The sequence below is a fragment of the Camellia sinensis genome, chromosome 5 (genome assembly GCF_055761805.1).
Source record: "Camellia sinensis isolate YWXY chromosome 5, ASM5576180v1, whole genome shotgun sequence".
In the NCBI taxonomy this organism is placed as follows: Eukaryota; Viridiplantae; Streptophyta; class Magnoliopsida; order Ericales; family Theaceae; genus Camellia; species Camellia sinensis.
Window position 1 is genome coordinate 175,555,450 of NC_138965.1, and position 25,177 is coordinate 175,580,626.

Sequence of the window (25,177 nt, forward strand, 5' to 3'; positions counted from 1 at the left end):
GAGATGGGCCTTTGCTTGGGCCCGAGATTGTGTATGAAACAACTGAAAAAGTGAAACTGATACAGCAAAGACTGAAAACTGCGCAGAGTAGACAGAAAAGTTATGCAGATGTCAGAAGACGGGACAGAGAGTATGAAGTGGGTGATCACGTTTTTGTGAAAGTGACACCAATGAAAGGCCAGACTCGTTTTGGAGTCAAAGGCAAGTTAGCGCCGAGATATGTCGGACCGTATGAGATTATTGAGAAAATCAATCCGGTGGCGTATCAAGTTGCGCTCCCTCCTGAAATGGAGCATATGCATAACGTCTTCCACATTTCGATGTTGAGAGACTACCTCCGGGATCCCTTCCATGTAATTGAGCCTACTCGTATAGTGCTGAGTGATGACTACACTTACGAGGAACGTCCTATGCAGATTGTTAACAGACGGATCAAGAAACTGAGAAACAAAGAGATCCCGCTAGTGAAAGTTGACTGGCAGAACCATGGTGGTATGTATGCCACTTGGGAAAGGGAAGATGACATGGCTAAAAGATATCCTGAACTATTCCCACTGAATCCTGTTTTCTTCCAGAATGAAGGTAACTCGAGTTTAGAGGACTAAACTCTTTATAAGGAGGGGAGACTGTAACAACCCTCATACTGTTTACCGATTAATGACTGATTAACCGCTAATTACTGTTAACCGAGACTGATTTTGACTGATAATTGAACTACCTAAGGTACTGAACTGACTGACTGAAAACTGGAATCGAATTGACTGAGTATGTGTGTGTTAAATTGTGTTCTATCTGTTTGACTGTTTGACTATCTGTTCCTGTTTGTATGTTTAAACTGCTAATTGAAGGCCTTATCGGCGGCCGAATTAGAAATCGACTGATGTTCCGTGACCCTCATAATTAATGTGATTTTACGGTATATTTACCTGAAAACTGTTTAGGTATGATTAAATTAGATTAAAATAAGCTAATTGAAGAGTTGGACTTAATTACCGTTTTGCCATTGTTAGTGGGCCCTTATTATAACATGTTAGAGCCTTGGTATGCTTGAATCAAACATTTTTTCCCAGCTCATTTTCTTGCTTTTGCCGACCAAGAGAGGAGAGTTAGAGAGAGAGAGAATTGTTCTTGTTGATTTTGCTGGTAAATTGCTTGGTAATTGAAGAATTGTTGAAGTGATTGCATATTTGAGCTCCCTTCTTGAAATACAAGACTAAAGGTAGCTCCATTGTCTTCTTATTCATGTTTTGAGTGGATTCTTGCATGATTCATGCTTCCTTGTAGAACTAAGTCATGTTTTGGTTCATTGTTGTTGAATTGAGGCTCAATCTTTGCATGCATGTACATATATTGAAGTTTTGAGGTTGTAGTTCATAATGCCTCACATGCATGTCCATCTTTTGGTCATACTCCATGAGTTCATCTTGTTTTTGAAGGTTTGAGCTCTTTTGAAACAGCATTGAAGCTTTGAAAATGATTTAAGATCATGCATGTCATGTTTGAGGATTGTTCTTGAAAAATGGTTTGAAATTGAGTTTGAATTAAACACCCTTGGGCTTTGATTTCTCAAATTGAGCTTTAAAACATGTTATTCTATACGTTTATAAATGTTTTCTGGAAATTTAGCCCAAGAGGTCGAGTTTTGATGCTTTTGAACTTGATTTTGAGCTTGGAGGTGCAATCTGGGTTTTCCAGATTTCGCACTTCCGCTCGAGCGGGGGAAGTACCGCTCGAGCGAAGAATCCGAGCATCCAGCATCTCTCTGCACTGTTTTACTGTCCGCTCGAGCGGAGTATTGGGCGCTCGAGCGGAGTTTGTCTCAAGCTCGAGCATGCGTCGAGCGGAGATTTCACCCATCCAGTACTTTTACAGTACGCTCGAGCGGGAAAGTTTACGCTCGAGCGTGTACCTTCGTTTGCCTGTACGCTCGAGCGGGGGAAACCTGCGCTCGAGCGGGACTCTGTTTTTCTGAAAATGCTTTTAAATGTGCATCTTTGCATCCTCATCCCGTTCTAGGCATTCTTAGGCCTAGTTTAAGGCATCTTGTTGAGGATATAGATGTAGAACACACCGAGGCATTAGGGATTAAGTTATGAGTTTTCCCAACTGTGTAGCTTAGTGTGTTCAACCTGTTAACTGTGTAGGGTTGGCAACTGGGGAGACGCGCTCTAGCATACTGTAGCCCAGAACTCTGTGAGTAACAATTGTGTAAAGATATGTTCAACTGATATCTTTTGAATACTGAACTGAACTGTTTACTGAACTGGTATTATTTACTGAATGAATGTATGTCCTTTATTTCTGAACTGTACTGTGGCATCCTTAGTGCTTACTATTTACTGTTACTGTTACTGCGACAAAATTCTCTGTCGGTTCCCTCGTGGAACCACTACTGTTTACTGACTGATGGCCATCATTACTGTTCGGTCTTTTAAGACCTACTGTTACTGTTATGCTAATGGATGTACCACATATGACTGTTTACTGTACTGAACAACTGAAATACTGATTGAATTGAACTGTTTTCATCACTGTAAGGACATTCATTCTAAACCCCTTTACGCATTATGTTATTCACTGGGCTTTAGCTCACTGCTCATATATATATGTAGGTGTACAGGCACCAGACCACAGCTAGAGGCGTCAGGGTTACTCCAGTTTTGTCAAGCCAGCCTTTGTGCCTCACTGCGAGGTTCCGAGTTGCCATGCTATGGCTTGGGGGTGTTTTGTCTGTTTTTCCCCCTTCTGTACTGTTTTACTGTTTTGTATAGACCGTGCTGTTTTGTACAGACGGAATGTTTTCTGTACTGTTCTGTAGGGTTGAGTCCCTAGTTGAATGATTGTAAATATTGTGTATACTGTTCTGCACTGTTTATGTATAAATGTGTGAAAAGTCCTTTTGCATACAGAATGTCACAGCTCAATGGACACTATTTATTTACTGTATTGGCTTCCGCCAGGCCCTGTACTCTGTCTTACTGTATTACTGTTCTGCAGGCCTTTGGTAATCTCGGATTACTGGCCGGTTACGGTGCTAAACCCATAGGGCCGGGTTTGGGTCGTGACACCAGGGTGACAGATTTCCTCCTGGAACCCTCACCAGAACCAGATCCAACACTACCACAAATTAATTTGATCCCACTAACAGAAGAGCAAGAAATGTCTAAGAAGAGAGCTGTTAGAGCACTTATCACCGAAACAAATGCACCAGCCGTTGGGGACCAAACCGTGGTACAACAAGCTGGCCAAACACAAGAGGCTGTGGTGGCCCTCCCAACAGCCCGGGCCTCGTCATCCCGGCCAAGCAAGCGCGCTCATACTTCCACAACCGAGCCGCAACACCTTGTTAACGAAGATGAAACCGTGCTCTCATAAATCACTTCGCCAAGCTCAGAGCTCACACGACCTGACCGGGCTAGCTCTTTAGAATGGGCACCAAAACTGACGTACAAGAACCAAGCCATAGCTAATACTGACTCAGTGGTGGCAGATAAAGACCACTCACTTGCCTTTAATCTTGCAAAAAGTGTGTGTCTGCCACCTGATATGGAACATCACGACCATCTTACCGAGCTCAAAGCCATCCGTTCAACCACCAAATCGATGGTGCTGGTGAGTGCCTTTTTCTTTTTTCTTTCCAAATTTGTGCATCTGTTTGTTTGGTTTTACTCAAAATTTCTTACCTCCTTTTTGCAGGCCATGTAGAAAAACCACATTGCTCATAAGCGTATATTGGAGCTACGCAAAACAGCGCGGCTTGTCGTGGCCGATGCCGACGCGAAGACGGCCAAACTAAAGGAAGCTCAACAAAAAACCATCGAGCTGCTTTCTGGCAATGCCCGACTTACCGAGCTAGTTAACTCGGCGGAATTCGATAAGCAGCAAGTTCTAGCCGCGCTAAAAGACCGCTATTTGCGCGAGCTGGTCAAGCTAGAGAAAAAGAAAGACGCTGAGATTGCCGAGGGCTATAAGGAGAGGGAAGCCACCTACATTCTGCAGTGTGAGGCTGCCAAGGATATATTTTTCAAATGTGGGTGGAAGGCAGCCGTGGCGAAGCTCGGTCATGGCCAGGAGACCGAGATTTTTCAGAACCCTCCTCCCCACTTTATCCCGAGCTACATAGCGGAGTATGCCAATGCAATTCAGTAAAAATTTCTTCAAGTTGAGGAAGAAAAAGAAGAGGCATCCCCAGAACCCAACAACACCTCGGCCGTTGTCAATGATCCGATGTTCAAGTTGTTCAGTCAGCTCGGGTGGAGCTCCCGGTACCCATTATAGTTGGAGATGCGACCGATCTTCCTGTTAAGACCGGGCTACGGCGTAATGAAACTCGAGTTGATCTTGACGCAGACCTTGATGATCTTTTTGCTTGATTTTGTACTTTTCTTCTTTTGATATCAATGGAGTTTGTAACCAGGCTACGGCCTCTCCTTTTGTAATGCACTTTGGAACGAAATCTCCAGTTTGGAATGAGACCTTCAATTTTTTCATCTTTTTGCTCGGTTTATTCCATACCTGCCTTTGTTTTTTAACTATAATTTGTATGAAGTTTAGCTTTTTCTGGCCGAGGTACTTATCTCGGTCTTGGAGCCTCGTATTTTGTTTGGTCGTGCCTGCCAACCTCTTCAGCCTAGATCATTATCTCGGCTGAAGAGCAATAAATGTTGGTTTTTCCTGTCAACCTCATCAGCCTAGCTCTTTATCTCGGCTGAAGAAATGTTGGTTTTTCCTGCCAACCTCTTTAGCCTAGATCTTTATCTCAGCTGAAGAGCAATAAATGTTGGTTATTCTTGCCAACCTCTTTAGCCTAGATCCTTTTCTCGGCTGAAGAGCAATGAATGTTGGTTTTTCCTGCCAACCTCTTCAGTCTAGATCCTGATCTCGGCTGAAGAGAGATAAGTGTTGGTTTTTCCAGCCAACCTCTTCAGTCTAGATCTTGATCTTGACTGAAGAGAGATAAGTATTGGTTTTTCCTGGTTTTTCCAGCCAACCTCTTCAGTCTAGATCCTGATCTCAGCTGAAGAGAGATAAGTGTTGGTTTTTCCAGCCAACCTCTTCAGCCTAGATCCTTATCTCGGCTGAAGAGCAATAAATGTTGATTTTTCCTGCCAAACTTTTCAGCCTAGATCCTTATCTCGGCTGAAGAGCAATAAATGTTGGTTATTCCTGCCAACCTCTTTAGCCTAGATCTTGATATCGACTGAAGAGAGATAAGTGTTGATTTTTTCAGCCAACCTCTTCAGCCTAGATCCTTGTCTCAGTTGAAGAGCAATAAATGTTGGTTATTCCTGCCAACCTCTTCAGCCTAGATCCTGATCTCGGCTGAAGAGAGATAAATGTTTGGTTTTTCCAGCCAACCTCTTCAGCCTAGATCCTGATCTCGGCTGAAGAGAGCTCAGTATTGGTTATTCCAGCCAACCTAGAGCGAAGTGTTTAGTTATTCCTGCCAAACTTCTTTTTAATCATTCCCCTGAGCTCACATACCCACTCAGGTTCGAATACCCCATGTATTACGTTAATTACACCTTGAGGTGGAGCGTCGACCGGCATCCCATTTAGGTTGTTGTGGTTCTAGGGGGCTGGCTGCGTCCCTCCTTCTATGTATTGGTCCAGGTGCCTAGCTGCCACTAACTCCTTCAAATGATACCTCAACGGCGTGCAATTTTCAGTACGGTGCCCCTTTTCATCATGGAAGGTGCGCTGGGACCTCTCGTCATAGTTTTTTTGTACTTCTCCCAACTTAGCTGGCTATCGGACGAAAGGTTCATTGCGTATCTCACTGAGAATCCAGTAGATTGGTTTTTTGAACACTGTGGAAATGGCAGTGCAAACTCTTAACCTCCTTTTGTCTGGGTCCTCTCTATTGGCCCGCCTACCTCGCCCATTCCTGTTAGGTTGCTCTACCGTGTTGACTTTTGCTGTAGTCTTTTTATCTGGCATTGCTGTTATGCTGGATTTTGCCTTAGCACGGGCGCTATCTTCCTCCACGCGAATATGTTGGTGCACTCTCTCCATTAAGGCCTCCATCGTGAGGGGTGGCATCATAGTAATTGAATCCCTCAACTTGTTTCTGACTAGTAGACCACTTTTGTATTGCGTGATGGTGAGATTTGTGAGGCAATCCCCTATCTGGTTGAAAGTCTCCCAATATTGACGGTTGTAGGATCTCAACGTCTCCTTATCTCCCACGTCAATGGAGAGTAGTTGGTCGATCTTCACTGGTGTCTTGGTGTTCGTCAGGAATCTAGTCACGAACACCTCTGCCAATTGTGCCCATGACGTGATGTTGCTTTCTGGTAGCCTTTCGAACCAGATTAAACCTAGGTTGCCAAGGTTGGATGGGAACAGGATACATATTAAGGCCTCGTTCTGCCGGTATACTGCCATAACCTGGCGAAAGTGGCTTAGGTGCATTTAAGGGTTGGACTTCCCCTCATAAGTGGTGAACTTAGGCTGGTGGAAGCTTGAAGGCAATGGCGCGTTCTCAATTGCCAGAACGAATGGCGAACCTTGTAACCTTGCTAATATTTTGTTTGCTGGTTCGTAAGTAAGGCGCGACATTGGCATTTCTACCTCGACGCTTCCATGCGTCCGAGGGGCCAGCCGCTGAAGGGCTGAAACTCTGCGCGGGTCACATGCCTTGGTATCCTCCTTCCATCGGGCCCTTTCATCAAGCACAGTCCGTAAGTCAGATGATCTAGGCAACTCCGTGTGCCTAGATAACGTCTGGTGTGTGTGCGAGGGCCAATAGGTGCTTCTCTCAGTATTTGACCTCTCAGTTCTCGTTTTCTCAGACCTAGAGTAACGAGTCCTAGAAGTCCTTGATTGAGTGTCGCCTGTTCTAAGGCTCCTACTTTCTTCTTGTGATGGTGTGGTACGTCTATCACGATCATCCGAGTGGCGAGAGAGCGTGTTGCCTTTGCGCCTCTCTCCTGTCGCCACCTCTTTCCCTTTTATCTGGCGCTTCATCGACTCCATGTCTGCCGCCATCCTCCTTATTAACTCGTCCTACTCCTTCACGCGATCCTCCAGAACTTGAAGGTCCATCCTCCGCCTTTGTCTTTCAGGACTTTGAGAACGACGAGGGTTGTTAGCCCGCCTCCTCCTTGCATCTCTCCGGGGGTTCTGTCGCTGGGGTTCTAAATCTGCTATGGAAGGGGTAGAAGGCAAACCTTCGCGCCTCTCACCCCTCTCCGGGGTTTGCCCATCAGTGGCTGATTGCGGCAAGTCTTCATTGTGTGTCATTGCTTCCAACTAGAGAGGAAAGCTTGATCAAGAGGTTTTCTTCGTTGTGGAATTCCCACAGACGACGCCAATTGTACGAGCAAGAAATAATGTTCTCGTATAATCCTGTTGATCAAGTCTGCACTCCTCTAAACGTCGTCGCATTACTCCCTGAAAACACAAACGTGAGCTAGCCGGCGGGTGTGTGCCGGATACCTCTCCAATGCCTAAGTCAGCAAAATAGACAAAATAGACCAAAAGTCTGTGTATTCGAGAATCAAAGTTGTGTTACCTCTCCATAGGTTATGTTGTGATCTTTTATAGTTTTTGCCTGGCACAATCCTAGTAGGACTTTTATTCCTCCATGTAGAGTCCTCCTAGGAATCACACTTCTGAAAGATAATGTTTATCCTTCAACACCCCCCCCACTGCTTAAACCAAGTGAGATGGTTTTGCTTCGGTTGGATGAGAGTACGACCGTGCTAACATTAGCACTTTCATACTTAATCCAGCGCCTTCACATGCAACTCATATCTCGGTTCTTGTTCACTTGTACCTCGGTTTTGTCCGTTAAGACCCAGCTAACTACAACAAACTTTGACCGCGCTAACCAGAGCAAGGTCCACCAAAAGAAGCCATAATACCTCGGCTTCGAATACCATGACCGAGCTAATTATCCCCACTCCAACCATGGTGACTCTAATCATACTTGGACCGAGCTAACACTAAGGTCCACTTGTTAAGCCCTTTTCACCACGGCCCATGGAACGGCCTATTACTACGCCTGGGCTTAGCTCGGCCCTAATGCTCATAAAAACTCCCTCTCAGGAACATAAAATTCATTTTATATAAGTGAAACAATTTCCTTTTTTCTTATTTTTCTTAATGTGAGATTGTAAAATAAAAATTAACAATTGTTTGGGCGAGAAGTTTATTTCTAATCAAACAATCAGTCGTTCAATTTTTAATCAAGTCAATCTTTAGTTTATTTCGAATAAAACAATCTAACCAATATATTTTGATAAAACCACTAAAATTGCAGTTAAACTAGTGAATTAGTCAAACAAAAAATGATTCAACCTAATTGGCAAGGTCAAAATATCAACCAACTTACACAAAAATTAATTAATTCAAACTTTCAAATTTTATTTTCAAATTTAAACTGTCTTGAACTGAAACATGCACAACACTACAATATTAAATGAGAGTATAAGATTCACTTCATATAAGTGAAACAACTCATTTTTTTCCCTTATTCTCCTGATGTGAGATTATAAAATAAATTATATCATAGACTAATTAGAGTTTTTATTTTAAAATTTGAACTATCTTGAACTGAATTATGCATAACACTACAATATTAAAAGGTAGTATAAGATTTATTTTATATAAGTGAAACAAACTTTGCTTTTTCTTCTTCTCCCGATGTGGGATTATTAAATAAATTATAAACTAGTTAGAGTTTTATTTTTATATGGCTAAATAGAAGTTAGCCAATAATTTTTTTTTAATTGTTTAAAATTAATAAAATCAATATGGAAAATCGCAAAAAATGGTTCATCCTAATCGGTTAGGTTAAATGACCAACCAACTTATATAATAATTAATTAATTAAAACTTTTAAATGTTATTTTAATTTTAAAATTTAAACTGTCTTAAATTGAAATATACACAATACTACACTATTAACATTCACTTTATATAAGTGAAACAACTTACTTCTTTCTTCTTTTATCGATGTGGGATTATAAAATAAAAGTTAACAATTATTTGGACGGAAAATTTATTTCTAATCAAACAATCTCAATCTTTTAATTTTTAATCAGATCAATCTTTAGCTTATTTCGAATCAAAAAAATCTAATCAATATATTTTGATAAAACCGCTAAAATCGCGGTTAAACCAACGAATCAATCAAATTAAAAATGATTTAGCCTAATCGGCTAGGTCAAATGGTCAACCAAGTTATACAAAAATTAATTAATTAAAACTTTTAAAATTTAAACTATATCGAATTAAAACATAGACAACACTATAATATTAAATGTGATTGGAGTATAAGATTCATTTTATATGACTGAAATGACTTTTTTTTTCCTTCTTCTCTCGATATGGGATTATCAAATAAAAACTACTCAATGAAGATTTTCTTAATTGTTTAAAATTAAGAAAATCAAGAAAATTAGTATGAGATATTGAAACTCTCACAATACTCCTCACTAAAAAATTCATTTTCCTTAGATAATATATAATATATAGATAGATAGATTTTCGAATCAAACAAATCTAATCAATATATTTTGATAAACCTCTAAAATCGCAGTTAAACTAACGAATCAATTAAATCAAAAATGATTTAGCCTAATCGGCTAAGTCGAAAGACCAACCAAGTTATATAAAAATTAATTAATTAAAATTTTTAAATTTAAACTATATTGAATTGAAATATGCACAACACTATAATATTAAATGGGATGGGAGTATAACATTCACTTTATATGAGTAAAACAACTCATTTTTTTCTTTCTTTTTCCGATGTGGGATTATCAAATAAATGCTAGGCAATGGAGATTTTCTTAATTGTTTAAAATTAAGAAAATCAAGAAAATTAGTATGAGATATTGAAACTCTTACAAGGCTCCTCACTAAAATACTATTTTCCTTATATAATATATATATATATATATAGATAGATAGATAGATAGATGGATAGATTATGTTAAGGTGTGGTTTGACAATATTTACAATTTGTTGTTTTTAATTTATAGAAAATATTAAACATGTTCATGGTTATTTTGAGTAAAAATGAAAACAAAAAATATGTTTGGTACATAAATATTTTAAAATTTTATTTTAAAAATAAGAAAAAATGGGTGATTACGAATGGTAATTGTCGACGGTTAGTGATGATGGTTGTAAGTAGCTGTCAGTTGGGGAAGAGATAGTAGCCGAAGGTGGTTGCCACTAGTGAGAGGTATTTGGCAATGGTTGAAGGTTGTTGCTAGCTATGAGAAGTGGTGGTTGAAAGTAATTGTCAATAGTAGGAGATAGTGACCTATTGGTTGCCGAAGGTAGCAGTTGAAAGTGATTTTCAGGTAAAGTGATGGCCGAAGGTGGCTATTGCCAATAAGTGGTGGTTGGTGGCAATCTCAAGTGGTTGGCAATTGAAGGAGGTGGTGGTTGAAGGTGATTCGTGGAGAAGGTCATCACCGATAGTAGCCAATAATGATGAGCAATGGGTAATTGTGAGAAAGAGTGGAAAAAGGAATAAGAAATAAAACAAAAAAGTGAAACTAACTTTTTTATGTTTAAAAATTTTATCAAATTTCATAAACTGTTTACAACTTTTTTAAATAAAAATAAAAATAAAAATAAAAATAAAATAAATTTTTGTTTATATTTTTTAAAAATTCTATAAATATGAATATTATTAAACAGGCTTTTAAGTGTTTTTATTATATCAATTGTAATGGTTAATGATGCTGTTTGGTGTACCTGTTAAAACAGATTATAAATTATAACTTAACAGATTATAGATTATAACTTTAATCAGAAGCTGTTAATCTGTTTGGTATAGTTGTTGGATTATAGATTTAAGTTGCTGAGTAGTGTTTGTTAAATAAGCTGTGAAGTAGCTTTTTCAATTATTTTTTATTTTTTATTATTCACTATTTGTCTACATTTTTCATTAAAAAAAAATAATATTTTATAGTCCATTTGGGTCTTTTTCTATTTTTAAAAAAATAAAAAAATAAAAAAATCTAAGAGTATAACCGTAAATTAACATGTCCACAGCAGAACCTGATAATCAGAAGTAAGGGGTGAGCAGCTTCTCAGAATCAGCTTTTTTGACTTAAAATACGTTATTAGAATAAAAAACTATTTAAAATAAATTTAACCAAACAGTTCAAAATAAAATTTTAAAAGTCAAAAATTATAAATTTGCTAAAAAAACCTCACCAAATACCTCCAATATAGCAATGGATTACATGTATCTTTTTACTGATGTGATTCATTATACTGATGCGGGCTGACACGTGAAATTATAGACTAAAAATAATATAAAAAAAATGATAAATATAACATTACACTATATATTGAAAGTCATTGGAAATGTATTTTGAGTGATGCTAGAAATCTATATTTTAGAATCACAAATTTACTCATAACGATTTGTCAAGGAATGTAAATCTTATATCACTAGCATATTATTCGTGCTATGCACAAGATTTTAAAATATATATATTTAATGAGTTATTATATATATTTTTTGTAATAAATTTTCCTTATCAAAAAAATTATATATACAACTATCTTAACGTTGATCTCTAGATCTATTAATCATTCTTTTTTAAAATGCTTCCTCTGATAACCCCTATCAATCTCCACCATTCACCAACTATCATCTTTTTACTTTTCATTACCTGTCTTTTGATCACATGAACTCTTATTTAAAACATATCTACTACACGACCACCTCGACTTATAACCTTTATTCTCTACATTTTTCCCCAAGTCGACCTCTATTCCCACCGATAATCTCTCTTTTCAAATCTCACATTACCTCTACCCTTCCGTTTGTTTGGCCTATTTTAGAATAAATTGGTTGAATTGGGATAGATTAAACTTAGACTTGACTTGTATAAGATAATGAATAATTTATTTATGATGCATGTATAAATAATAATAAAAAAAAAAGAAACCTAAAAAAGCCTCTTAGTGATTTTTTTGTAGTACTTTCTTATTATTATTGTTCATTTTTTATTCTATCAAATCATAATAATGAAATTAGTTATTGAGGTTATTAGGTTAAAATCAATTTTTAGATTGTGTGACCATAGTACATGTAGGTATTAGAAAATAAATTACATATACAGAGTTTGTTTGGGAAGAACTTTTTTAGCTTGAGCTAAATTAGTTCTGTTTGGGAAGAATTTTTCGATTTTTTTTTATTTTTTTTAGAGAAAAAATGAAATGATTATGGTTTGAATGTGACATTTGTTTTATTGGCTTATTTAGTTTATTTAGTCTTTTTGTGTGATTTTTGTATTTTTTTAGTCCCAACCTAAACCCAACTCACTTACCAAATATGGACACAGAAAATAATTCAAGTTTGAAAAATTTTATTCACAGAGAATAATTAAAATTTGCAAAAGAAAATGAACAAACATATCATATGTATTTATATAAACTATGAAAACAAAAAGTCTCTTCATATGTACATCAAATCATTTAATTTCATAATTGAAAAAAAAAATCAAAATAATAACATAATCAATTTACAAATTATGAACAAAAATCTAATAGATCTCTTTTACCTATATATATATATATTATTCTACCAACCATGATTAGTCAACACTACGCACACATTGCATACTTGATGTTCAAAAAAATATTTGAAATTTAAGGATATTGCTTATCTATAATAAAAATTTTAATAGCAGCTCATAGTTAATCAATAATGATTTAAAATCACATTTAGCCAAACCAATAGTTAACCTTATTTGAAACAAATGGTTTAATAGTAAACCGTAATTAATCAATAACCTATAATATCATAATTAGCGTATAGAATATTCTAAAATCATTGGTAGCGTAAGAGTTCCCACAATATTTCTTTGTTACAAACTCAATTTTGTAAAATATATATATAGATTTCATTATTTGAAGAAAAATATAATAAATTACATCTCTGATTTAATAAAAAATATATGTCACATCTTTGTTTGAAAAAACAAAACAGAGCTTGTAATTTATCAGCATATTTATCATCATCCAAAGTCATGTTAAGAAGCTAGAAAAACAAACCCAATTAAAATTCAAATTGAACAAACTAAAGTAAAATGTGCAATTCTGTAAATCAATTGCCAATCTTGATTGGTGGCTATATATCTAACGAAGAGGAAATATGTGAATCTAAACCATAACTATGATATCACAATCATAAAAATAATCGCTATAAAAAATAACATAATATCATATTGGGACTGGACAGTCTCCGGTCTGTTATCGGACTGGACCAACCAGCCCAGGCCATTGGGCCTACTTTTGGGTCCCCTCTGTGATGATCGGGTGTGCTACTCGTTTCGTTTTCCTTCATTTAACTTCGGGTTTGTCTTGTTGGGGTGTCAAGTTGACTTGGAACCTTGTTAGTTGATTGGGTTTGTTGCATTCGGGAGTTTTTCTCAAAACTTTTGCTCTTGTTTATTCTAGGGTTGAATTTCACTCGTTTCGGGGGGTGCGAGGTCGTTCCGAGGTGTTTGGTGTTGTGAAGAGAAAATTCTGTGTTTAAGGGCCTTGGGCCGCACGTGCGGGAGAAGGCTGCACATGCGGTAAGAGAGGTGTTTTCTGGGTTGCATTCTGCATAAAAGGCATGAGAAGAGGAAGGTGCGAAGTGAGGTGCGGGAAGGGACCACTGCACGTGCGGGAGTGAAGGCCGCACGTGTGGGGAGACGCTTCGTACGTGCGAAAAAGGGCGCCGCACGTGCGGGCCTCTGTGTAGTCTGAAAATCTACTCCTTTTTCTTTCCTTGGGTTGAGTGTATATCATTATACACATCTCTCTCTTTCTCTCTCTAAAAACTCTTTTCTCCTCAATCTTTCTACATTTCCTACACGAAAACACTTAGAACTCTTAATCTCTTTGGATCTATTGCATTTCTAACCTAACCTCCTTCATCAAAGTTGAAAAGCTCCTCAAGAGCTACATTGTGTGCGGTGAAGATTGGGTTTTGACACTGTACGGGGAGCAAATATTCCGGCAAGCCCGTACTCCTTTCTTCCGAGCTCCGTCTCTGTCCGATCACCTGCGAGCCAATAAGGGTGAGCTACCCAGCGGTGTGTGGCCGGAAAAACCCTCCGACGATCAAGTTAGCACACACCTTAGGATGGAGAGAGAGAGAGAGGAGTGTTTAAGTGTAAGAATTTCTTTACCAAAAAATGTTCGTGTGTCCGCGTACGGGGGGCGTCGACATGCATATATACCCTCTGCGCCTCATATCTACTCCCAGTCATCTCCTGACACGTGGCTCCGCTATCCCATTTGTCAGCATAAACCTTGCTGAACATCACCTAATCTCAACTGCCTGCCTTCACAGCTGGAGCTCGGCAGCCGAGCAGCTCTATCCACTGCCATGCCGTGCTTCATACCCAAGCACTTCACTGGCTAAGCCTAAGGAGGACCGGGCTAGGCTGCATCTCGGCAAAGCCTAGCCCGAGGCACCTCCTGTGGTCGGCCTTACTGCCGATCAAATGATTACCTCGGCTAACCACGCCTTTCCGGGCGCCGGTCATTCAGCTTGACTGGCTCCGCCTTTGTCTGATCAGGGAGCTCGGTCCAACCGAGCACTTCCTGCCGAGCAGCTTCTTTACGGTCTGGTCGGCACATGCTTGGCCCAATTTCTGCCAAGCCCAATTCCTGGCAGCCCGTCAGCGGGCGGATCGCCGGTCATCTCGGCCCCATGCACCATTAGACTCTCAACCTGCTTGGCCGTTACTTCGGCCCAATTCCAGACCATAAATCTCCCTCTCAATTGCCCCTCAATTCCGTCCGCGCGAGCGTGACTGGGATTACTTATACTTTGACCGGGGTAACATTTCTTCGGTCTTCAAAATGCCAAAGGGCGACCGGGCTAGTTAATCATTACTATCTGCAAACTTGCCCGGTTGTCCTCCTCGGCTGACATCCTCTTCTTTGAAAGTATCCCGGTTGGCTCTTCGACTCTTCAACCTGTCTCTTCAGTTCTGACGTTGCCATAAATGGGGACACGTGGTGGGCTGCCATTGGTCCTCGAGCAGCCAACCCGCCGTTTTTACCAGAATTTGAATTTGGGCGGCCTCACTTGCCTACATATACCAGACCCCTCTTGTTCAATTTCTTCCTACTGCTTCTCTTCTATCTGACGCTTCGGAGCTCAAGCAACTTCCTCCCAGCCTCGACTGCCATTCTTCGTGCTTGAAGGAACAGTTCCTGCCCTTCACAGGTAAGACCTTCAATCCCTCTTTAGTTACTATCTTCTTTAGTATTACACACATTAGGGCACTAAAACGTAGCTCTTAGGGCATAGGCCATAGAAACCGTCCCAAACCTCCCACTGTTCTTGGTGTTCTTTATTTTCCTGAAGAACACTGTGGAACTGGGGCGGACCGGGCTCCTGGTCTTCATTTGATCCAAAAAACCAGTCTAACTAAGCAAATAACATGTTTGCCTATATCCCAGCAAAACCCGAGATAACAAAAGGACTTGGCCGCTCAACCGGGCTAACATCTGGTCTGCTTGGGCGACCGAGCTCCTTAGTTAGAATAGACAACCGAGGTGGTTTGGCACTCTTAATGACCGAGCTAAAGTCCAGCTCCTTTTGCGCGACCGCGCTCACACTTACACTTGCCATCCTTTTCCTGCAGAGTCCAAGGGGACCACTGTCATTCCTGAGGCTCTCAGGACCGAGCAGCAACCAATTACCACAGTGCCAAACCCCTCAGCCGGGCTATACTAAGCCGGCCACAAATGGGGAAATTCCGCTTCCTAGTGGATACTCCGGCCGCGCTAGCTGCGTTCAGGGAGGAGTACGGCGTCCCGGCCGATGTCCACCTAGAGCTCGCAGAAGAAGAGACCACGCCTTGGGGTAGAACAGAACAATGCCCCTTCACCGTGTTGTCGATCGTTGAAGGAGGACTTCGCTTCCCTCTGAACCCACTCATCACCGAGTTCCTACGCCGAACCGGGCTAGCACCCACCCAAGTGTCCACCAACACTTACCGGATAATAAACGGTGTGCACGAGCTAAACAACCTGTTAGGCATATGCCTAGGTTTAGCCGAGATCCTGCGCCAATACACCCTAGGCCACACCGGCGACGGTCTCGCCTATTATCTCAAGATTAGACCGGGCAGAGAGAAAATCGTGACCGGCACACCAGACAAGGATCTTCACGACGATGATTTCTTCTGGGTGTCTAGCAATTACGAGACAGCTAAGGTACCGGGCTGGATGATAAGCAAAAACTTTGGCAGCACATGTAAGCCGGGCAAACTATCTCGGTTAATACACTTTGTTCGTGTTTTTGTACTTTAATCATTTTCTTTCTTGTTTCTTTTGCAGCAATCCAAGCCTTGCAAGCCAACTACCATTTCCCCAACGTAGAGGCAATCAAGACCGCGCTCCGCTACCGCGACCGAGATTGCAACCAATTGCTCGGCTACAGTCCCACATACAGATACTCCGCTCTCCGCCGGAGTAAAGTTACAGACTTCCTACGCGCTCTAACACCTCCACCAGATCCAACTCTGCCAGACGTTCCCCTCATTCGCCTGACAAAGGAACAAGAAATGGCCAAGCGCAGCAGAATCAAGAAACTGCTCACCGCCACATCCGCCGAGATGCCGAGCGTTGTCACTCGCTCGCCAGCCGCCGGTCAATCCAGTGGCGCTGTGGTCCCCCTTGCCTCTCAAGCGACCGGGCAATCCAGCCGAGAACCTGCTGCACGACGTGCCGGTAAAAGAGCTCGGGCAGACCCATCCGCCGAGCTAGTCGCCGAGCTGACTACCGAGCATCCATCTGACGCCCCCGTCCCAGTGCCGGCCTGGCGTCCACAGTTGAAGCACCGGGGTCAAGACATCCCGGCCACGGCTTCGATCAAGGGCGACAAAGAGCATTTGCTCGCCTTCGATCTTTCCAAAGCTCTTCTACTACCGAGCGACGTGGTCGGCAACGACCACGTCCCTGACACTCGGTTGGTCAAATCATCAGTGAAGTCTATGGCTAGGGTAAGTCAATGTTCCTCTGAAAATTTCACAAGTGTTTGCCCGGTTCCTTTTCTAATCAACTTTGCTTCTTGCAGGCCATTCAGAAACAACATCTCGTATTGGAGCGCATCCATAGGCTTCGGCAAAAGGCCAATGACACAGCCAGCCAAGTGGAGAGCCTCCAAGCCGAGCTCGGCCGGGCAAAGTCTTCGCTTGAGATTGCAAACGCCGATAACAACAGACTGCTCAGTCAGCTGGATGCGGCCGAGAAAAAACGGGATGAGCTCCAGACCGAGGTAGACGCGCTCAAAAAGTCGAAGAAGAAAGCTTGCCGGGCTGCTAACAACGCCGGCTTTAACGAAGCCGAGCAGAGCTACAAGAAGCAAGTCTTTGCAACACAAGACATCTACTTCAAGGTTGGCTGGAAGTCCGCCTGCGAGCATCTCGGCCAGGACTCTGACACCGACGTATTTGCCAATCCTCCTCCTGCTTCGCTACCGGTCTACCTCGTGCCTTACGCGAACGACGTCTTCAACGCTTTGCAAGCTGAGGCCGAGGAAGGGCTTGAAGAAGGAGATGGTGAGACAGATTCAGAGGAAGAAGATGCCGAGGTGCAGGAGCAGCCCGGCCATGATGAGCCCGGTGCACTAGACAAAAGTCCAACCATCAACCTTGAAGCCGCCGAGGACGAGTTTACCAATCTCTCCCCCTTAGTTTAGTTTTCTTCTATGTTTGTATTTTTGCTTTCGCGCTTTTGATGTAACCGGGCTCTGTCCCCACCTTTTGTATTTACTTTCTTATCAATGAAAAAACTCAAATTTCGCTAAGTGTTTGCACGGTTGTTATCAATTCCATCTTCGGCAAATAATCTCGGTTGGGAATCCGCAGTTGGACAAAACACCAACTTTTCCAACCGGAATAAATCATCTCGGTTGGGAACCCAAAGTTGGACAAAACACCAACTCTTCCAACCGGAGTAGACTATCTCGGTTAGGAATCCGAAGTTAGACAAAACACCAACGCTTCCAACCAGAGTAAACCATCTCGGTTGGGAACCCAAAGTTGGACAAAACACCAACTCTTCCAACCGGAGTAGACCATCTCGGTTGGGAGCCCAAAGTTGGACAAAACACCAACTCTTCCAACCGGAGTAGACTATCGCGGTTGGGAATCCGAAGTTGAACAAAACACCAACGCTTCCAACCGGAGTAAACCATCTCGGTTGGGAACCCAAAGTTGGACAAAACACCAACTCTTCCAACCGGAGTAGACCATCTCGGTTTTTTACATTAAAACAGCAGTCCAAGTGCTACAGCAAAATTACTTCTTATAAATTGACAAAAAGATTTACATTGTGAAGTGCAAGCCAAAAAATTCCTTTGCACAAGAAAAGAAAGCTAAAACTTAAAAGTAATACAGTTTCAGGTTGGCCGCATTCCATGGCCGGGGTATTGCTCTTCTCTCTAGATCCTCCAAGTGGTAAGCCCCCTTGCCCGCCAGACCGGTGATCTTGTAGGGTCCTTCCCAATTTGCCCCTAGTTTGCCTTCACCTGGCACTAGGGTGTTGCCCATAACTTTCCTCAAAATCCAATCACCAACTTTGAACGGTCTGGGGTGCACCGTCTTGTTGTATTTCTTTGAGAGCTCTTGTTGGTAGGCGGCCACATGGATGAGGGCCTTCTCCCGACGCTCTTCTGCTAGGTCTAGCTCCAAGGCTATAGCCTCGGCGTTGAGTTTGGGCTCAAAACTCTCGCTTCGTAGGGTGGGCATGCCAACTTCCAAAGGTATGACCGCCTCCATGCCATAAGCCAAAGCAAATGGAGTCTCCCCGGTAGATCGCCGCGGTGTTGTTCGGTATGCCCAAAGGACGCTGGGTAATTCCTCAGCCCACTTTCCCTTTGCCTTCTCTAGCCGTTTCTTCAGTCCATCCAGAATAGTCTTATTCGATGCCTCGGCTTGACCATTGGACTGCGGGTAAGCCGGAGTGGAGTTGTAGAATTCAATCTTCAAATCTTCACAAAATCCTCGGAACAGGCGATCGTTAAACTGGGTGCCGTTGTCAAAGATCAAGATCTTTGGGACGCCAAACCGCGTGACCACGTTCTGCCAGACAAATTGCTTTACGTCTTTTTCTTTGATGGTTGCCAAGGGTTCAACCCATTTCGTAAAGTAATCTGTGGCCGCAATAAAGAATTTCCGGTTGCCCGGTGCTGTTGGCAGTGGCCCCACTATATCTAGCCCCCACATGGCGAAGGGCCAAGGACTGGTGAGGGGAAGAAGTTCCCTAGCAGGCTGATGGATCTGATGGGCAAATTTCTGGCATTTTTCGCACTTGCAGACGTATTTTTGTGCGTCGGCCTGCATGCACGGCCACCAATATCCCTGCGAAATAGCTCGGTAGGCCAAGGACCTGCCCTTATGTGGCTGCCACAAATGCCTTCGTGAATTTCGTACAAGAAGGCCTCCACACTATTCGGGTGCACGCACTTTAGATATGGATCAGTGAAGGACTTTTTATACAGCGCACCGGATGGAGAGAGCCAAAACCGCTCTGACTTCACCCGAATTTTGTGGGCTTCTTTCTTATTAGTTGGTAGAGTCCGGTCTCTGAGGAATAAGATCAAGGGGTCCATCCAGGAAGGACCTAGCGCGGCGCATAGTACATCCGTCTGCCCGGCGTCTTCAATGCTTGGCCGCGGAAGAAAGTCAATTAACAGGGGGTTTTGAGACGTACTGTCTACCATGGAAACGAGGCCGGCCAGCTCATCAGCTCGGCTATTTTCTTCACGGCCAATCTGTTGGACTCTAATTGCCTCAAACTGCTTGATATGCTCCCTGACCAGAGCTTGGTACTTCGCCATCCTGTCGTCCTTTGCTTCGTAAATCCCAGAGACTTGGTTAACCACAAGCTGGGAATCACTGTACACCAGGAGCTCGGCAGCCTTCATTTGAATTGCGCTTTTGAGCCCGGCGAGAAGGGTCTCGTACTCGGCCTCGTTGTTAGATGCTGGGAAGCCAAGCGTGATAGAATGTTCAATGGTTAGGCCATCCGGGGAGATAAGAACGATACCAAGGCTGGCACCGTGACAGTTGGACGCTCCATCAACAAAAAGCTTCCACATCTCCCCCACAAAAAGCTTCCAGCAGTCTGATGGGTCCTGAGAGTGGCGAAGGGCAATGGGATCACAACTGCTCGGCTGTGTGGTTTCAAGTTCTGTGTTGACCGGTTCCAATTCAATCCCCATTGGTGATTCGGCACCGGACTCAGCAAGTTGATCTGTAATGCTCAAGTCCGTAGGTGAATCATCAGGTTGTGGTGTTAAGCCGGCCGCAGGTTTTGAGCTGTGTGGGTCCATTCCTTCCCCCCTTGATGATTCGGCACCGGACTCAGCAAGTGGATCTGTAATGCTCAAGTCCGTAGGCGAATCATCAGGTTGCGGTGTTATGCCGGCCGCAGGTTCTGAGCTGTGTGGTTCAATTTCTTCCCCCCTTGGTGATGCGGGACCGGACAGAGCGGATGTTTCGGTGATATTTAACTCCGTCATCGCATCACCGGGTGGTAAAACCGTGCAAAATGAGGGTGCTTCAATGGTGCGCGCAAACTCCGCATCGCTACCTCCTCCAACTGGTTGTACCTCGGATGGCCTTGCGTGCATCTCATCATCTGCCACGGTAATATCGACCGGGCATACCGGATGAGTGCCCAGTGAGAATTCGGCGACGAAGTCGGCCAAAGTCTGAGCTTTGATAGCAGTGCGCGGCTGGAACTTTACATCAAACTGTCCCAACTTGACCGCCCACTTAAGAATCCGACCGGAGAAGTCTGCCCGTTTGAATAAGGCTTTGAGAGGGAACTCGGTCAAGACAATGACGGTATGGGCGTGAAAATAATGCCCCAACTTCCTTGAAGCCATCATCAATGCCAACGCAAGCTTTTCCAGCGGCAAATATCTCGTCTCAGCCGACAGCAAGGTCTTGCTGACATAAAAAATTGGGAAGTGCTTGATTCCTTCAGCGCGGACTAGCACCGCACTGACCGCGTGCTGGGAGATGGCAAGGTAAAGGTAAAGTTCCTCTCCCGGCTTTGGTGTAACCAACAGTGGCGGAGTAGACAGATATTCCTTGAGCTCGGCCAAAGCTCGGTCACACTCTGCATCCCACGAGAACTTTAACTTCAATGCTTGAAAGAAAGGGCGGCAGCGATCTGATGACCGGCTTATAAACCGATTAAGCGCGGCGGCCATCCCGGCCAGATGCTGCACGTCCTTAGCCGAGCTGGACTGTTTCAATTCTTGCACGGCTCTGATCTGAGTAGGGTCTGCTTCGATGCCTCGGTTCGTGACTAAGAATCCCAAAAAATTTTCGGATCCCACGCCAAAGGCACACTTTGACGCATTCAAGCGCAGCTTTTGCTTCTTTAGAATGGCAAACATCGCGGCTAAGTCGGACAAATAGTTTGCTTCATGTTGGCTCTTTACCACCATATCATCGATGTAGGCCTCCATTGTTCGGCCAAGCAAAGGAGCAAACATTTTGGTCACCATCCTCTGAAAGGTTGCCCCGGCGTTCTTCAAACCAAAAGGCATGACTCGGTAGCAGAAGAGTCCCCTTGGAGTCGTGAAAGAGGTGATCTCTCGGTCAGGCCCGTGCATGGCAATCTGATGGTAGCCGCGGTAGGCATCCAAGAAGCTGAGCCTATTATGTCCAGTCGTCAAGTCCACTAGCTGGTCAATGCGCGGCAAAGGGAAGCTATCTTTGGGACAAGCTCGGTTGACTGTCTTATAGTCGACACAAACTTGCCACTTTCCATTCTTCTTGGGCACCACTACTGTGTTGGAAATCCACCGAGGGTAGTGCACTTCCTGAATTGCTCGTGCCTCAAGCAGGTTCTTAACCTCCTCTGCAACTACCTCGGCGTGATGCAGTGTCGATCTCCTTGTTCGCTGGATGACTGGCTTTGCTCCAGGGAAGACGTTGAGGTGATGGCAGATAAAACTTGGATCGAGGCCAGGCATGTCGTAGGGCGACCACGCGAAGACTTCGATGTTGGCCATCAAAAACTCAACCATCTCGGTCCTCTCTATGGCCGTGAGACTTGAGCTGAGCAAGAAGAACTTGTTCGGCTGTTCTGTATCAATTCGCACCTCAACCAATTCCTCAACAGCCTTGTCTTTGGCCTTGGTGCCCACATCATCCAAGACACCCTGGTCCTTCGGTCCCTCAATCATTTGAACGAATCCTTTGGCAGCTCGGCTTCCGTTGACTGCCACGAAGCACTGCTTGGACATGACCTGATCGCCCCAAATCTCCTCGATTGCCCCCATAGCCGAGGGGAATCTCATCACCTGGTGGTAGGTCGACGCTACAGCTTGCATGGCGTGTAGCCATCCCCTTCCAAGGATAAGGTTGTACGTCGAAGGCACTTGTAGCACTCAAAACTCAACTTGTTTGACCACGGATCCCGCTTTGACCAGCAGGATAATCTTTCCCAAAGGCCACTCCGGTTGTGAGTTGAATCCAACCAGTGGCGAAGTTGCCGGAGCCAAGTCTGTCTCCCAGAGTTTAAGCTGCTTGAACGCATCATAGTACATGATCTCAACCGAGCTTCCCTGATCGATCAAGATCCGTTTAACATCAAAGTCCTTGACGCGTAGTGTTACTACCAGGGCATCATTGTGCGGCGTCTGGATATGCTCTAGATCCCTTGAGATGAAACTAATCACGTCTTTTTCTTCAGTCTTTCCCCTTTTGATGGCAGGCTGTACCGACAAAACTTCCCTCATATGTTCTGCCTTTTTTATCATGCCCCGGAGTTCACAAACACGCTCCGGTTCTATGATGCCATGGATAACATTAATAACTCCCTGTGGCGGCGCATCTCGGTCATCCTGTCCCCTGGGATCAACAGGAGCCTGATTCGGCTTCACACCGCCATCAATGTAAAGGTCTAGGTGCCCGGCCGCGACCAGCTCTTCTAAGTGTTGCCTCAAAGGCAAACAATCCTCAGTCCGATGGCCTCTCTCCCGGTGGAATGTGCAACGATACCGCGGATTGTAGCCCTTCTGTCCATCGCCCAACTTAGCAGGAAACCAGACATACTCCTCGTCTCGGATTTCACTAAGTATGCGATAAATTGGAATCTTGAAGACCGTGGTGATGCCAGTCCTCGCCTTCAATCTTCTGTTAGCATCCGCCACATTATCTCGGGCGCAGTCATCCCGGTCGTTCCGACGTCCTCTACCCCGATTTTTGCGATTCGAGCCATGGTGTGATTCCTCTGCTCATTCATTTGTGCGGCTGGACTCTTGCCCAACTGCGTGCACCTTGCCTGCTGTCTTCTTGTCTGTTGCTACCGGTATTGCCTTCATGGTAGAAGCTGACGCGTCATCCTCTACTCGGATGTGCTCATTGATGCTCTGCATGAGCTGGCCTATGGAGGTCGGTTGGTGCATGGTCAGCGAGTCCCGCAATCTATGGCCGACCGGGAGACCACGCTTATATTGCGTGATTGCGAGGTTGACCGGGCAGTCCAAGATCTCGTTGAAGGTTTCCCAGTACCTTGAGTTGTACGTCTTCAGTGTGTCGCACGGTTCCATCTTGACACTTAACAAGTGATCGACTTCCTTCGGTGTTTTTGTGTTGGTTTTGAAGCGTGTAACAAACGCCTCGGCCAACTGATGCCACCTTTGTATGCTCCATTCCGGCAACCTCTCGAACCACTTTAAGCCCAGCTCGCCTAAACTTGACGGGAAGATTAGGCACATAAGTCCGTCATTTCGCCTATGTCCGGCCATAACCTGTCGGAAGTGGCTCACATGCATGTAAGGATCGGTTTTTCCGTCGTAGAGTGAGAACTTAGGCTGGTGGAAGCCTGCCGGAAGCGGTGTTGTTTCTATTTCCAGGGAGAAAAGGGTGGCGCTCAGCCTGGCCAAGTCCGTATCTTCAAAGAGTGGCACTGCTTGGCGGGGTGGAGGCATTCCGACCTCCTCGCTGGCGTGAACCCCATAGGATAACCGCTGGAACGCCGGTATTCTCTGAGCTTTGCGCCGGCGAGCTCGCTCCTTTAAAACTGCCCGCAAATCCTCTGAATGAGCGGAGTAAGAGTACCTCGACGTCGTCTCTGGACGTGAGGGTTTGTAGGTGCTGTCTCTGCACCCGCGTCAGAATCACCAACCTGGTAACTTCTGGTAATAGATATGGACTGAGTACGTCGCTGACTCTATCCGCCTGAACGGCGGGATGGGGTGCGCTCACTGTGGTCTCCCACTCCAGCTACCCCTTTCCCTTTGACATGCCGCTTCAGGTCCTCCATCTCCGCCGCCATTCGCCGGATGACAGCATCTTGGTCCCTTAACTTACTTTCCAGTCGCCTGGCGTGTGAGTCTCTCCTCCGCCGGTGACCGTCTGGACTCCACGAATGACCATGACTTCTTTCGCGCTTATCCCGCGCGTTTACTGACTGTCCTCCAGTGGGCGTCCCCAAGTCCGCCATTGGATGGATGGCGGGAGGACCTTCTCTCCTTCGGGTGAACTCCGGGGTGGCTTCGTCTATGGCAGACAACGAAAACTCGTCGTTGTTCGCCATGGACGGCAATCAGATGAACCTGGAAGACAAGGTTTTGTTTGTCAACTTTCCCACAGACGGCGCCAGTTGTACGGGGAGCAAATATTCCGGCAAGCCCGTACTCCTTTCTTCCGAGCTCCGTCTCTGTCCGATCACCTGCGAGCCAATAAGGGTGAGCTACCCGGTGGCGTGTGGGCGGAAAAACCCTCCGATGATCAAGTTAGCACACACCTTAGGATAGAGAGAGAGAGGAGTGTTTAAGTGTAAGAATTTCTTTAACAAAAAATGTTCGTGTGTCCGCGTACGGGGGGCGTCGACATGCATATATACCCTCTGCGCCTCATATCTACTCCCAGTCATCTCCTGACACGTGGCTCCGTTATCCCATCTGTCAGCATAAACCTTGCTGAACATCACCTAATCTCAACTGCCTGCCTTCACAGCTGGAGCTCAGCAGCCGAGCAGCTCTATCCACTGCCATGCCGTGCTTCATACCCAAGCACTTCACTGGCTAAGCCCAAGGAGGACCGGGCTAGGCTGCATCTCGGCAAAGCCTAGCCCGAGGCACCTCCTGTGGTCGGCCTTACTGCCAATCAAATGATTACCTCGGCTAACCACGCCTTTCCGGGCGCCGGTCATTCAG

The 25,177-nt window shown here is 44.2% G+C and overlaps 1 protein-coding gene across 1 annotated transcript; it reads left to right on the forward strand.

Moving 5' to 3' along the window:
• Nucleotides 1-16,247: 16,247 nt before the first annotated feature.
• LOC145790278 (uncharacterized) lies at nucleotides 16,248-18,076 on the forward strand. Its single transcript, XM_082868049.1, has 2 exons — nucleotides 16,248-16,991; nucleotides 17,066-18,076. Exons 1-2 carry the CDS (start codon nucleotides 16,554-16,556, stop codon nucleotides 17,687-17,689), a joined length of 1,062 nt encoding a protein of 353 aa, XP_082724175.1. The 5' UTR covers nucleotides 16,248-16,553; the 3' UTR covers nucleotides 17,690-18,076.
• The last annotated feature ends 7,101 nt before the right edge of the window (nucleotides 18,077-25,177 follow it).

What these genes read in the sequence shown, in the direction of transcription:
- LOC145790278 (XM_082868049.1), top strand. Translation starts at nt 16,554, where the DNA reads ATGGCCAAGCGCAGCAGAATCAAGAAACTGCTCACCGCCACATCCGCC. An exon ending in CAGTGAAGTCTATGGCTAGG is followed by an intron (nt 16,992 to 17,065) that starts GTAAGTCAATGT and finishes TGCTTCTTGCAG; the next exon opens with GCCATTCAGAAACAACATCT.